This window comes from Malania oleifera, chromosome 9 (assembly GCF_029873635.1).
Source record: "Malania oleifera isolate guangnan ecotype guangnan chromosome 9, ASM2987363v1, whole genome shotgun sequence".
Classification (NCBI taxonomy): domain Eukaryota; kingdom Viridiplantae; phylum Streptophyta; class Magnoliopsida; order Santalales; family Ximeniaceae; genus Malania; species Malania oleifera.
In genome coordinates this window covers 79,776,310-79,788,155 of record NC_080425.1, presented here as the reverse complement: position 1 = coordinate 79,788,155, position 11,846 = coordinate 79,776,310, and the positions used below count along the sequence as shown (strand labels likewise).

General features: G+C 36.8%; 1 protein-coding gene across 1 annotated transcript in view; it reads left to right on the top strand.

Moving 5' to 3' along the window:
- The first annotated feature begins 2,339 nt into the window (after nt 1-2,339).
- The window catches only part of LOC131164336 (serine/arginine-rich splicing factor SR45-like), a 31,306-nt gene continuing 21,799 nt past the window's right edge, over nt 2,340-11,846 (top strand). Inside the window, exons 1-2 of the mRNA XM_058121446.1 lie at nt 2,340-2,733; nt 9,138-9,206. Coding sequence (XP_057977429.1) covers nt 2,492-2,733; nt 9,138-9,206 — 311 coding nt within the window. The 5' untranslated portion in view covers nt 2,340-2,491. The remainder of the gene's footprint in view (nt 2,734-9,137; nt 9,207-11,846) is intronic.

The following is an 11,846-nucleotide window of genomic DNA, read 5'->3' as shown; positions in this document are numbered from 1 at the left end:
GGTCTAGGGACTACCCAAAAATAACCTCCTAAAGACACTCACTCTATGAATAGGGCAGTATTGTAGTCTCCTCTATCTACGAATCTGATCTGCTCGCCTAGTTGGATCACTTGAAAAATATTAAATCACTAGAATGAGACAACGCTTAATAAGACGAAATATGTTATTACTAGTGTGTGACAGTTGAATTTATATATTTGAAAAATTCCGATTTAGAAATACCATAAATAACTAAATTTGAGAAAACATGTATAAATATTGTACAATATAACTCATACCTATGTTACTTAACATAAACCGTTTTTCTGAATTTTCTGAATTTTCTATTCATAATACTTCTAATATTTATAGGTTCGTCTACGGTTTTTGTAAATCTGCATATAAATATAATAACTGAGAAAATTCCCTGAATGAATAACTAAAAGTCATGATTTAACCCCTTATGACAGAGTTGTGCGGCCCGAAGGCGGGACTTATCCTGACTGGCTGACTATGATAAGTCAACTGAACTCCGAAAGTCAGGTCGGCCTCCTTAACCCTAACTGACAGGGAGCCTGTCCACAACATAGGCACGATCAGCTGCAGAATATCCACATACTATCTAAGTAATGTGGTTGCACTCTGAACTGAATATACCTACAGTACCGTGCTCTACAGACTGAATTCGGCCCATCAGGGTCTGATACTATATACATATGTACTGATATATTTATATTACTGTTTTACCATGATTTTGTAGTAACCGAAACACTATAAAACTGATTTGTTATTCTGAATAACTGGATGAATATTTAATATCTCTATATCTGATTATCTGACTGAAATCATGGTATTCTGAAAATGCTGTAAATATATATTTCTATACATATACTGTAAATCATGGTATCATGAAAATAGATAAATCATGGTATTAGGAATATTTTATAAAATTTCTATTTATATGTATACTGAAAATTCATTATTCTAAAATATAAATATATATCCCATGATATTGTCTGTTCGTATACTGTAAAACATGGTATTTGTAGTTGCATAAATACTGTGCTAATTTGCTATAAACTCATGCCACACGATTTAAATGAATAAACTCACATGCTCTAAAATCTGTATTTTTTGCTTAACTAATATTTTATAATCTGAATAATGATAATAATATGGTAAAACATGTAATTCCTGCTGATAATCTTACTAAAATTTCCAGGATAGCATATTTCCCTTACCTAACTATCTGAGCACTTTCCCTTACTTGACTATCTGAGCACTAACTGCTATTTACAATCTCACGTGCTGTATTATAATTTCAACATCCTAAGATAATGCATGCATAATTCTCAATCAAACAACTGAATTCACCTAGATAATTATCATATACAATTTCCCCAATTTCCTCAAATTCACATATGCACGATTCTTAAACTATAATCCATAAATCATTTTACATGGGTTTCTAAAATACCACCCACTGGGTCCTTAACCATTGTCTACAGGGTCCCAAAACACCTTATTATTAAAAATATAATACCCTGATTTTACTTCACAAAATCCCATTATATTTTCATATAATACTAAATATGACATCAAATGAACTGGATAATACTGAAAATACTCCAATAATCAACTTACCCTGAAATTGAGATGGTTCCCAAGTTGGCATAACCAATAGATTACTCTAGTAGATTTGAAGAAAATATTCCTAAGAGTAACGTGGCGGCTTTAGATCGTCGAACCGACGAAGAACGGAGTCGGAATTATAGAGAGAAGGGGAGGGAGACGAAGCTAGTGAGAGAAAGAATCTTGCATGTTAATTTTTGCTCGCAGAGAGGAAATTTTTAGCTACTTATACTTTTGATTTCGTCGACGAGATACGTCACTTTATCGACAAGGTTAAGAAGGAAGTTCGTCGACGAACTAATAACCTTCATCGACAAATTTCAAGCTCTGATATAGCTCTCTAGGTAATCTTTCGTCGACGGGACACATGGCGTGCGATGAATCCAATATGGAGTTCGTCGACAAAGCTAGAGGGACGAACCCTACTTTTCCCCCCATTTAAATTTCTTTTTCTTCATTTCTTTTATTAGTTAATACTATAATTATTCGGATCTCTGCGAAAATGATTCCCAAATTTAAGCTAAAAATGAATAATTAGTGAAAATTTGTGGTTATTAGTTTTCATTTATTTTTCCTTAAAAATCTTAGCAAATTGAAATAATATTGAGTGATTAATTATGTGGACCCTTTCATTAAAAGAAAACGATTTGGAAACAAAAGCATATAAAAAAAAAATAAGATTGAGATTTAGGATAAAAAAAATTACTAGCATGCTTATTCACATACATAACTAATTTGTCGAATCTTTTATTTTTAGAAACAACTAAGGCGATGAATACTACTGCTCTACTGGACGGGAGAAGCTGGCATTCTGTCTGCTTTACTCCGCCGAAGCCTGAAGACTGCTAGGGTTTCTCGCCTCCCGCTGTGTGCCTTGGCCATGGCGAAGCCAAGCCGAGGTCGTCCCTCTCCACCGTCTGGCTCACTTTCGGGCTCGTCCTCTCGCTCGCGCTCTCGATCTCGTTCTCGTTCCTACTCTGGCTCCGACTCCCGCTCCTCCTCTCGCTCCCGATCCCGCTCTCGCTCGCTCTCGCGTTCCCGCTCGCGCTCCAAATCTTTATCCTCGTCTTCCTCTCCTTCTCGTAGCGCCAGCTCTCGCAGCCGCAGCCCTCCAAAAAAAAGGTTCTCTCTCTGTTTCCCTCTGCATGTGCGTATGTGTTTCTTTTTTGTGATTCGGTAGTAGTTGCAGGTGTCATTTCATTAGCGTTTTCTTTTTTGAACATTTCTCCCTAGGATACTGTTCTGTGTTTGTTTCTCATCCTCCCAAAACATGGATAGTGATCCTTTTGGAACCAATGTTCTTGCAAGGACTGAAGTTCTTCCTATTTCCTAAGCAACCAGATGCTAGCTTCCACCTGAAATGCGAAGAAAATGTTTTTTTTTTTTTGGGTACTTTATGATATGCAGATGATCCCCCCCTTCTCTTTCTAACCTGTCCTTCTAAGAACATGTCGGGTAATTGGCTTTCATCAGCAACGAAGTGCTGCTCAAACCTCCCTCATGATCTTCAAAATGAAAGTTCAATCGATAAATTGAATTCCAGATCCGTGGAAAAATCATTAATTGATAAAATCATAACGTCATTGATGAAACTAATAATATTATGTGTTCCATACTGTTATAGGCTTATAGAACTCTTTATCTGCATCATGGAATGTCACGGTCCGACTATTTTCACACCCTTGTGAAGGGCCGTGCAGCGCTAGCTAAAGCACTCTTGTTTAACTAGCCAGCCTATCGTTTACCAACATTCATCCACGAAGCACTTTCATTAACATTCATTCAGATAATAGCAGAAACAGTAATCAATTCATGAAAGCCGTGGTAAGCAAGCAGTAAACATTGAAGAAAACGTAATTCATTAACAAATCCTCTGTTGACATGTTGTACTTAGCGAGGGAGGCAAGTAGGCTAAGCGCGTTGACAATTGCTAGTGAGTTTTACAATGACTGATGAACACTCACCCTCCCCTAAAGAGGGTTTATGTAATTATCATCTTGGCACTAGGAAACATCAAAGTGACCGAGAAGTCATACTGCCTTATTTGGGTTACAAAGACTCTACTAGTAGAAAATAACCCTACACTAGTATTTACATGATGGAAACCTATCCCAAGCACATGAGATAAGCGGTTATAGGCAAGCATAATGCCCTAAACAAGCTTAGCTCGTGACACTTGGGCCGTGGACATTTTAAAAAGAGATGGAAGGATTTTTTTTTTTTTTTGGCTATTTTCTTATGGGAGCTTTAAGGTAGCTAGTGGGAGTTTTCTCCTTTTCTGGCATGACAATTGTGTTTTTTTTTCTTCCATAGAAACCAGTATATTGATTTCTTCTTGTCATCAACACGTAGGGATGTGTTGGTCAGCAGTAGTGTGCATTATTCTAGTCAAAGAGCTTCTTGGGATGTTTCTTTAGTGAGGAATGCTCATGATTTGGGGCTGGGGACTTTTCTCATATATTTCTGATTTGCTGAGTAATGTCGTTTGAATATGCAAAGGTAATGGGATGGGCTAATGAGGGATTTTTTAGATGGGGGCCTTTTGAAAGGACCCTCATGAGGAAAAAAAGCAAAATTAAAAGGGCCTGGAGGTGACAATATTAAATTTTCTTTGGAAGGATATTTGAAAGATTTGTGTTCCTACAAACCTATTTCCTGGTTGATGATTTTGGTTGCATGAATTGGTCCGACACTTGTTGTTATGCTGTGTTAGGACTAGAAAGAGTTGAGGCTTTCTGTTTTTACACTGAGAAATTTCTTGCTTGATAGCAAAAACTATAAAGTTGAAAATTTTTGCTTTGGTTCCTCTTTCTATTTCTAGGATTGTGTGGAGGGTCACTTTTTATTTTTAAAGAGTTTGAGGCTTAAGACCAAGGTTGCAAGTGCCATACAAGTGAATGCACCTTTTTTTTTTTTATAATTAGGATGGCATATATTGGCATATTGATATATATATTTCTGATAAGTGAAGTAATATTTATTGGAAAGGCAAAGGGGATGCCAGCCCGTAGTACAGAAAGTCAACCACCCTGAAGGGCGTTACAAAGGTCAAAGATTACATTATAGTAGTAACAACAGTCCCACACTCCCACTATGCCAGCTGCTGACTCTGGTAAACCATTGCTCTTTGCTGATCTGGAGTGTTGAGGTTGAATTTTTAAGCTCTTTCCTATACCTATCTTTCCAAACACACTAAAAAATTGCAAGAGGAATAAGATACATAGCCTTTCTCTTCTTTTTTGTTGCTTGGATCCCTTTCCAAGTCCAGATAAGCCACCATTGTCCAATCAAAGTCAAAGCTTTAAAGATTCCTTGTCCAAGTGCAATGAAGGAGGATGCGCATATTGATTCAGCGTCAGCCATGCAAAAGGGACATCTGTTGGCGATGAACAACCCCCTTCTTTGCAAGTTATCCTAAGCCAAGATTTTACCATGTGTTGTCTCCCAAGCAAGGAGGTCAGCTTTTGTTTGGGCAGGTATCTTCCAAATTTAGGTATGAGGAAATTAGAGCTGTTAGACTCCAAAGGAAAGAGCTTTCAGTAGAAGGATCTAATAGTGGAGACCCCCTACGTATCAAAGGTCCAAAATGGAATGATTAGTACTACTGTTGGAAGTTGTTGAGAAAGCTGTAGAAGTCTGTGTGCTGGTTGAGTTCCTAATCTTTCACATTTCTGAGGAAGGGAATGTTCCAAAAGAGAGCCTCTGATATGTGGTTCGGAGGTGCTAACTGATGTAGGTATCTTTGTCATTGGCCAATTTGTAAATGGCTGGAAATGAGACACCGAGGGCCTTCTGATTGCGCCACATATCATTCCCCATCTAATGCAAGAAAAGAAATCATTCCAGCCTTTTCTGATGAAGTTCTACACCCCCACTTTCTGTGGTCCTCTAGTAGCTTGGATGATCTTATCATTATGTTGGAGGCCATATTTCACAGCAATGATTCCCTGCCAAAGGTGATCTTTCTCAATCATGAATTTTCACAACAATTTCCCTAAAAGGGCTTTATTGAAAAATGGAGAGACTTCAAACTGAAGCCTCCTAAACGAATGGGTTGCTTCACCATGCCTCATTTGACAAGGTGAAATTTGAATTCTGCCCTGAAGCTCCCCCAAAGAAAGCTCCTTTGAATTCCTTCATATCTCTCGACAACTGAAGCCGAAAGGGGAAGGAAAGACATGAAATAAACGAGAAGATTTGTCAAGGTTCTTTTAATGAGAGCGAGTCTGCCACTGTTTTCCATCTTTTTCCATCTTGCAGCGCAGAAGGATAGCAAGGAGAGGGCTGTCGATAGTTCCTCCAACCGGAATGATTTCACTTTTTCCAAGATTAACTTTCAAATCGGAAACCGCCTCTACATCTTAGATTCAAAATTTGGAAAGGGTCATCCTCACAAAAGATGATAGTGTCATCTATGAACAAGAGATGTGAGACCTCTATGGACCTTCTATGCCTACCAACTCTAAGGCCTTTGATAAGCCCCTTTTCTGTAGCTTTTTTCAACATGAGGCTCAACATCATAGTTGTCAAATTGAGATTCGAATTGAACCGTAAGAGTTGGTGCAAAATTTGAAAATCTGATTCCTAATGACTTGCATATATTTAAAACAAGCAAAATTGTGAAATACATTGAGATTTCAACAAATATGGATGTTGATCATTGGAATGGTGCTTGCCTTTGAAGCATGTTTTGTAGGTCTAAATCGTACCATGATCTTTAACACATACATATATTGATGTAAAAGGAAAACTAGCCATATAAGAAAAATATACCATGATCTAACCATTCCATCTCTATCAAGTATCGAGTTAAGCTAGTTTCTATGAAAGTATGAAACTACAACACTTATGTGACCCAAAACTAAGGCACTAAGCCTAAGAGTTCAAGATACACTAAAAAGTAAGATATGGATACAAAATATTTTTGGAAATTGAACTTCTTGCTTATGGTGGAAGTTTACTTGTTTTTACAATAAAAAATTCATGTGCATGCTTTCTTTATAAAACAATTAGGAGAGGAAACAAGAAAAACTTAATGAAAAATTGAGCTTTATGGTTTTAAAGGGAATGAATCAATGAAAAACAATAAGAATTTGAACTTTGCCGTGTTTAATTAGAAAAGTCATTTTTAATGCATGGGCTTGCTCTAATAACTAAAAACAAGAAGAGAAAGTAAGTAAAAAACATAAACAAAACTTTCTAAAATATAAAAAAACTAATGAAAATCAGATCTTTAAATCTAGAGGAGTGGAGAGGGGAATGTGCCAACCAAAAGCTCACCTACCTAGTTGACTTTGGTTTTCTTCTCAAGATAGGTTCCTTCTCTAATTCTGGTTTTCTTCTAATCTTATGCAATGGCAGAAATAAGGGGCGCAGAATGAGAGGGCCAACAGACTTCTTTTCTTCCCTCTTGGATGGCAAAACTCATGTAAATAGCAAAGAGAAGGGCATCATGAAGAAAGAAAAAGGTTTAAAAATCTTTAAGTTGGGTTTTAGAGGGGTTTCTTCCGAATCTTATGATTCGTACGATTCGATTCGATTCAATTAACTGATTCACCTTGATTCGCTGCCTTCTGCGATTCTCCCATGCAATTCAAATTGATTTTTGCCTTTCTTGATACGAATTGTACGATTCGAAAATCAAGAATCGTGCGATTCTAACAACTATGCTCAGCACCTCCATCACTGCAATGAACAAAAAAGGCGATAAAGGGTGGATGCACAAATTAAAAAAATGAAATTTAAATTTCTGAGTCAATTTAAAAAATTAAAAAATGTAAATAGATCTTTTTTTTTGAAACGGGGGATCTTCGGGTTTCTCTGATATTTGACCATTGTTCACATACTGACATGCTATCCTACCCGTTTATACCCAAAATAGCATGTACTGGTGACTATCGTATTTACAACCTTGCTTCAAATGTTTTTTCATATGGTAGTCAGCATTTTTTAGATGCTAATGCTGCCATTGTTTTATTGTTGATTCTCATTTTCGGCAAGTCCTTCACTGCATGTACTTGGGAGGCATGCCAATGGAGCCTCTGGTGTCGTCTTCCTTTATCCCAAAAGAGAAGTAAAAACTGAAGGTGATAAAACTGTGATTAAACTATGTGCTTCATCATTTTAAAACCAAATATTCTAGTTTTGAAAATTTTATTGTTTTACTATGTTGATGTATATGTTAGACTGTGACACCCTTTGCAACTTTTTCATTGGGATTTTGGATGCTCCAGGAGGTTTTTTCAACCTTTCCTATGAATTTTTGTCTGATCACTTGAATCATGGTCCCAGTGCAGATCAACTTCCTCTGAATTTCTCATTTGTAAACCAAAATGCCCAAAAAGTCAGGCTTTTGCTTAGTTTATGGTTCTTAATACATTTACAAGTTACAACCAACGGTTGGTACGGTCAAGGCTCAATAAAGCTTTCTCTTTAGATGTGTTGGTTGAGGTGCTTTGTGGTTGAACGGTGAGTCAAATGCTCTGTTTTTTGCATTGTTCATGCTTCTGTTTGGAAAAAAGTTGTTTGGAGCTTTTGGTGTGCAGTGTGTTTCCTCACTCCTCTTAGAGGTTTCCTTGTTTAGAATTTCATGGGTTTTGTCGGTGGTAAGGAGAGGAAGGTTGTTTGGAAGTGTGCTACTTTTGCAGTTGTGATGTATTTGGTTGGGGTATAGTGATAAAATTTTTATGGTTTAAGTAACTGCTTGCTGGCTCTGGAGTATTATTATATCTTCGGCATTACTTGGAGCTAGGGTGCTTTCGACGAAGTGGTTATGGTGGATGTGCAGAGGGATTGTCTAGTTTGCTTCATTAGCGTTTTCTTTTGTTTTTAGTCTTAGTTTTAGTTGATTCAGTAGGATCTGCAGTCTTTCTTCCTTAATGAATTTCTTTGTTTATCTGGGAAAAAAATGATACTTAGCTCAATAAAAGTTCATCTGCAAGAGATACGGCTTACTTTTTTTTTCCAGTAAGCCGATGTTTATGTGTGTTCTTTTTTTTATTGATCTGAAAATGATCCTCCTAAGAAAAGGAAGCATTAAATTACATCAATTGATGAAACACAGGTTCATCCATTATTAGTTAATTTATTGAGAGTGAATACAATACATAGCTTGGTTTTTCAATCTTGTTTTGCCTTTCTTCCTTGATTGTACCTACGTGAACATAATTAGGCTTCTCTGAATCATTCCACCCATTCTATATCATATAAAATCAAACCCTTTTACATGTTCTTTGATAGTAGTGGTAATACTTTTCTGTTCTGACCATGAAAGCCAATGCAATTATATAATTTTTTTGTCTAATGAAAATTTAGTGGCTTTATTTTTTTTGAATATGTATTGGGAGTGATATGAACTAAATAATTTTAAATGTTCTTCTATTGAACTGTGCACTAGTCATTCTGAAAAGATAAAAGTTTAAAATCCATGCATCTCTTGTATTTGGTCGATGAATTCTTATTTTGATGTTTTATTTATCTTCTTGATTGAGATGCTGCATGATTTTTACCATTTACTTTGTCTACAGTCCTATTGCAGCTGGCAAGCGAGGTCGCTCTCCACCACCACAAACTAAAAGAACTACGCCACCCCCAAGGTCAATCAAATTTCAGATTAAGTTTAGAGCTCTCTTGAAATGACCTTTTACTTATAAAAAATTTTCCTATTGCATCTTAATTTTGAGTTTTGACGGACTGTAGAGCTATTCAGTTCTATCACTTTTTTTTCGTGATACATTTTAACTTTTGCCCTTGTGTTGGACATGAGCAGGATGTATGCAAAATCCAGAAGTGCTTGATCTTAAACCTTAAATTCGTTCATTTTTCTATCATCATTTGTCTAGAAGTTAATTTGTTTTGTTATGAGTATCTTATGAGATTGTGAAGAAACATTCGGAGGGTGGGATAAAGTCTGGTGAGAGAGAGAATAAAACTTGCTGAGCGCCTGAGCCAAGTACAAAATCATTTACATGACAACAAATCAGTTGGTTCTAGAAGGGATTTCCCATCGACAACGCTAGCCCTGCTGTGCCAAAGGAGTGAAGTTTTTAGCCATTTACTCTTTCAATCTCTGTATGAACAAATCCTCTTCTATTTCCTCCACTCCACAAAACCCAAAAAACTGTGAGAGGGTTAAAATTAACAATTTTCTGTTTTTGTGCAAACCTTAATCCCCAACCAGTGTTTCAAGGTGCTTGGTGCATTGTGGTTTGTGGTGTGGGTATGGAGATGCGGTATGATACTTTGCCCAGCACATGGTACAACCTTACTGCGGGGGTAGGTTTAGTTGGGATTCTGGTACTTTTGGGATGATGGGAGATAAGTTGTTGGTTTGTCAGTTGTTGTTTTGGTATTTGGGAACAATATTTAAAGTGAAGGTGTAAGGTGAGGGTTTTTACCCAGATGAAAAGCCTCAAGGTGTTGAGGCACAAGTCTCACGGAGAGTTGAGGAGAGAGTGGGAAAGTGATTCGCCAGGACTTTTTTTTTCTATCAAATCCATTTTATTCACCGCTACAAATCTCCCACTGCCAACTTATTTCCTTTGAGGCACATCATTAGGAAGGCTAGAGCACCATTCAAGATTTGAACCTTTATTTGGGCAATGATTTTGAACAAGATCCATGATTTGCTTCATATCAGAAAACCTTACGTGGCTCTCATGCCTGATGTGTGTGATGTGTCATGAGTCCTAGGAAACAAGTGCTTACCTTTTCCTTTATTGTAGGGTTGCGACTCACCTTTGGAGTGCCTTATTTTCGTAATTTAGTGAAGCCTGGGTGCCTCCTCGGGCTGTAGGTAATTTTTTTGCTTGTGAGTTACTGGTGTTTTGGTAAGAGCAGGAATGGTGAAGTGCTTTGGGGTAGTGCTGTGTTTGCTAATTTGTGTATGTTATGGATCAAAAGAAATGTGCAAAAACCTTCAATGATCCCGCAACTTTGTCAGCTTTGTTATGGGATAGAACCGTCCTTTAGTCTCTATGTGGGTCCTCTTGTTTGGGTTTTTTAGGGTTTTGCCATTGCTGATCTTGTTAGGATTGATGGGCAGTGCTTTTGTAATTACTTTTGTAATTTTTTGGCTGTATTTCACTCTTTTCATGGGAGGACATTTTGCCCCTTCATTGTACTTGCTGCCTTGCTGGTTGCGCTGTTATTATAATTATTTTTATTATTAAAAAATTGATTTTTATTTAAAAATATATAAAATAAAGATATATATTATAAATGATAAAATTTTATTTGATAAATTATGAAATCAGTTTGATAAAATTTTAACTCTTCAAATTCAGTTAACTCCAGCTCTTTATCTATGAATTGCAAAGCCACAGCCACATACATGTCCAAGGAAACAAATTGCTAATCGGGCTCAGCAGTCAAAAAGCAAATATCACACACCTTCTTGGGAGAACAGAAAAATCTACAACTTCTCTCACTACCCAAACTTCAGTTCTTATCTCTCTCAAACTTCTGCTCTCACCTCTCACAAAGGATTTTTTGAGATTGGTTATGGTTGAGAGAGAGAGAGAGAGAGAGAGAGAGAGAGAGAGAGCACTTGAGAACACTGCACACTGGAGATACGTGATAGATGGTGAGCTGCGCAGGACCTTCCAACCTATAACGTGAAGAGCACCAATCAGACTGAGCTTTCATCCCACTGTTGCCTTCAGATAGTTTATTTATTTATTTATTTTGTTTTTATTTATTTTATGAATTGGGTGGAGTGGAAGGTCAGTGGTGAAGCTGAGCGTTCAAACCAGAGGGTGAGTGAGGGAAGTTCAATTGTACCCTTTCTTCTTTGAAATGACAGATAAAAGGGCTTCAAGCTCAAATCTATTTGGTTGGTTTAATATTTCTGCGAAAAAAATATATAAATTGGGTTCCCATGTGTACACCTGTTTTGGGAAGGTATAAAATGCATGGCTTTTCCTCCTAGGAACTGTCAAAGAGAAAAAAAGTGTGCGCCTTTCAAGACTTGACCTTTTTAAACAAGAGCCTTAATGTGTTTGGGCTCAAAAATACCCTGAAGAACACGGATAACAGCTTTTAAAACACTGGCTTGGAATTTCTTGTAAGGGTATATTTTGAAAGAATGTGCATGGTCTTCATAATTTTTTTTAAAGCATTGAGACTAAATGTTATATACGAATTTAATGAAAATGGTGAAAAAAATGTGAATGCTAACAAGTCTAATATTAAAGAAAACTTCAAATTCAATAGTTTGTCTCGAGTAGATACAGTCA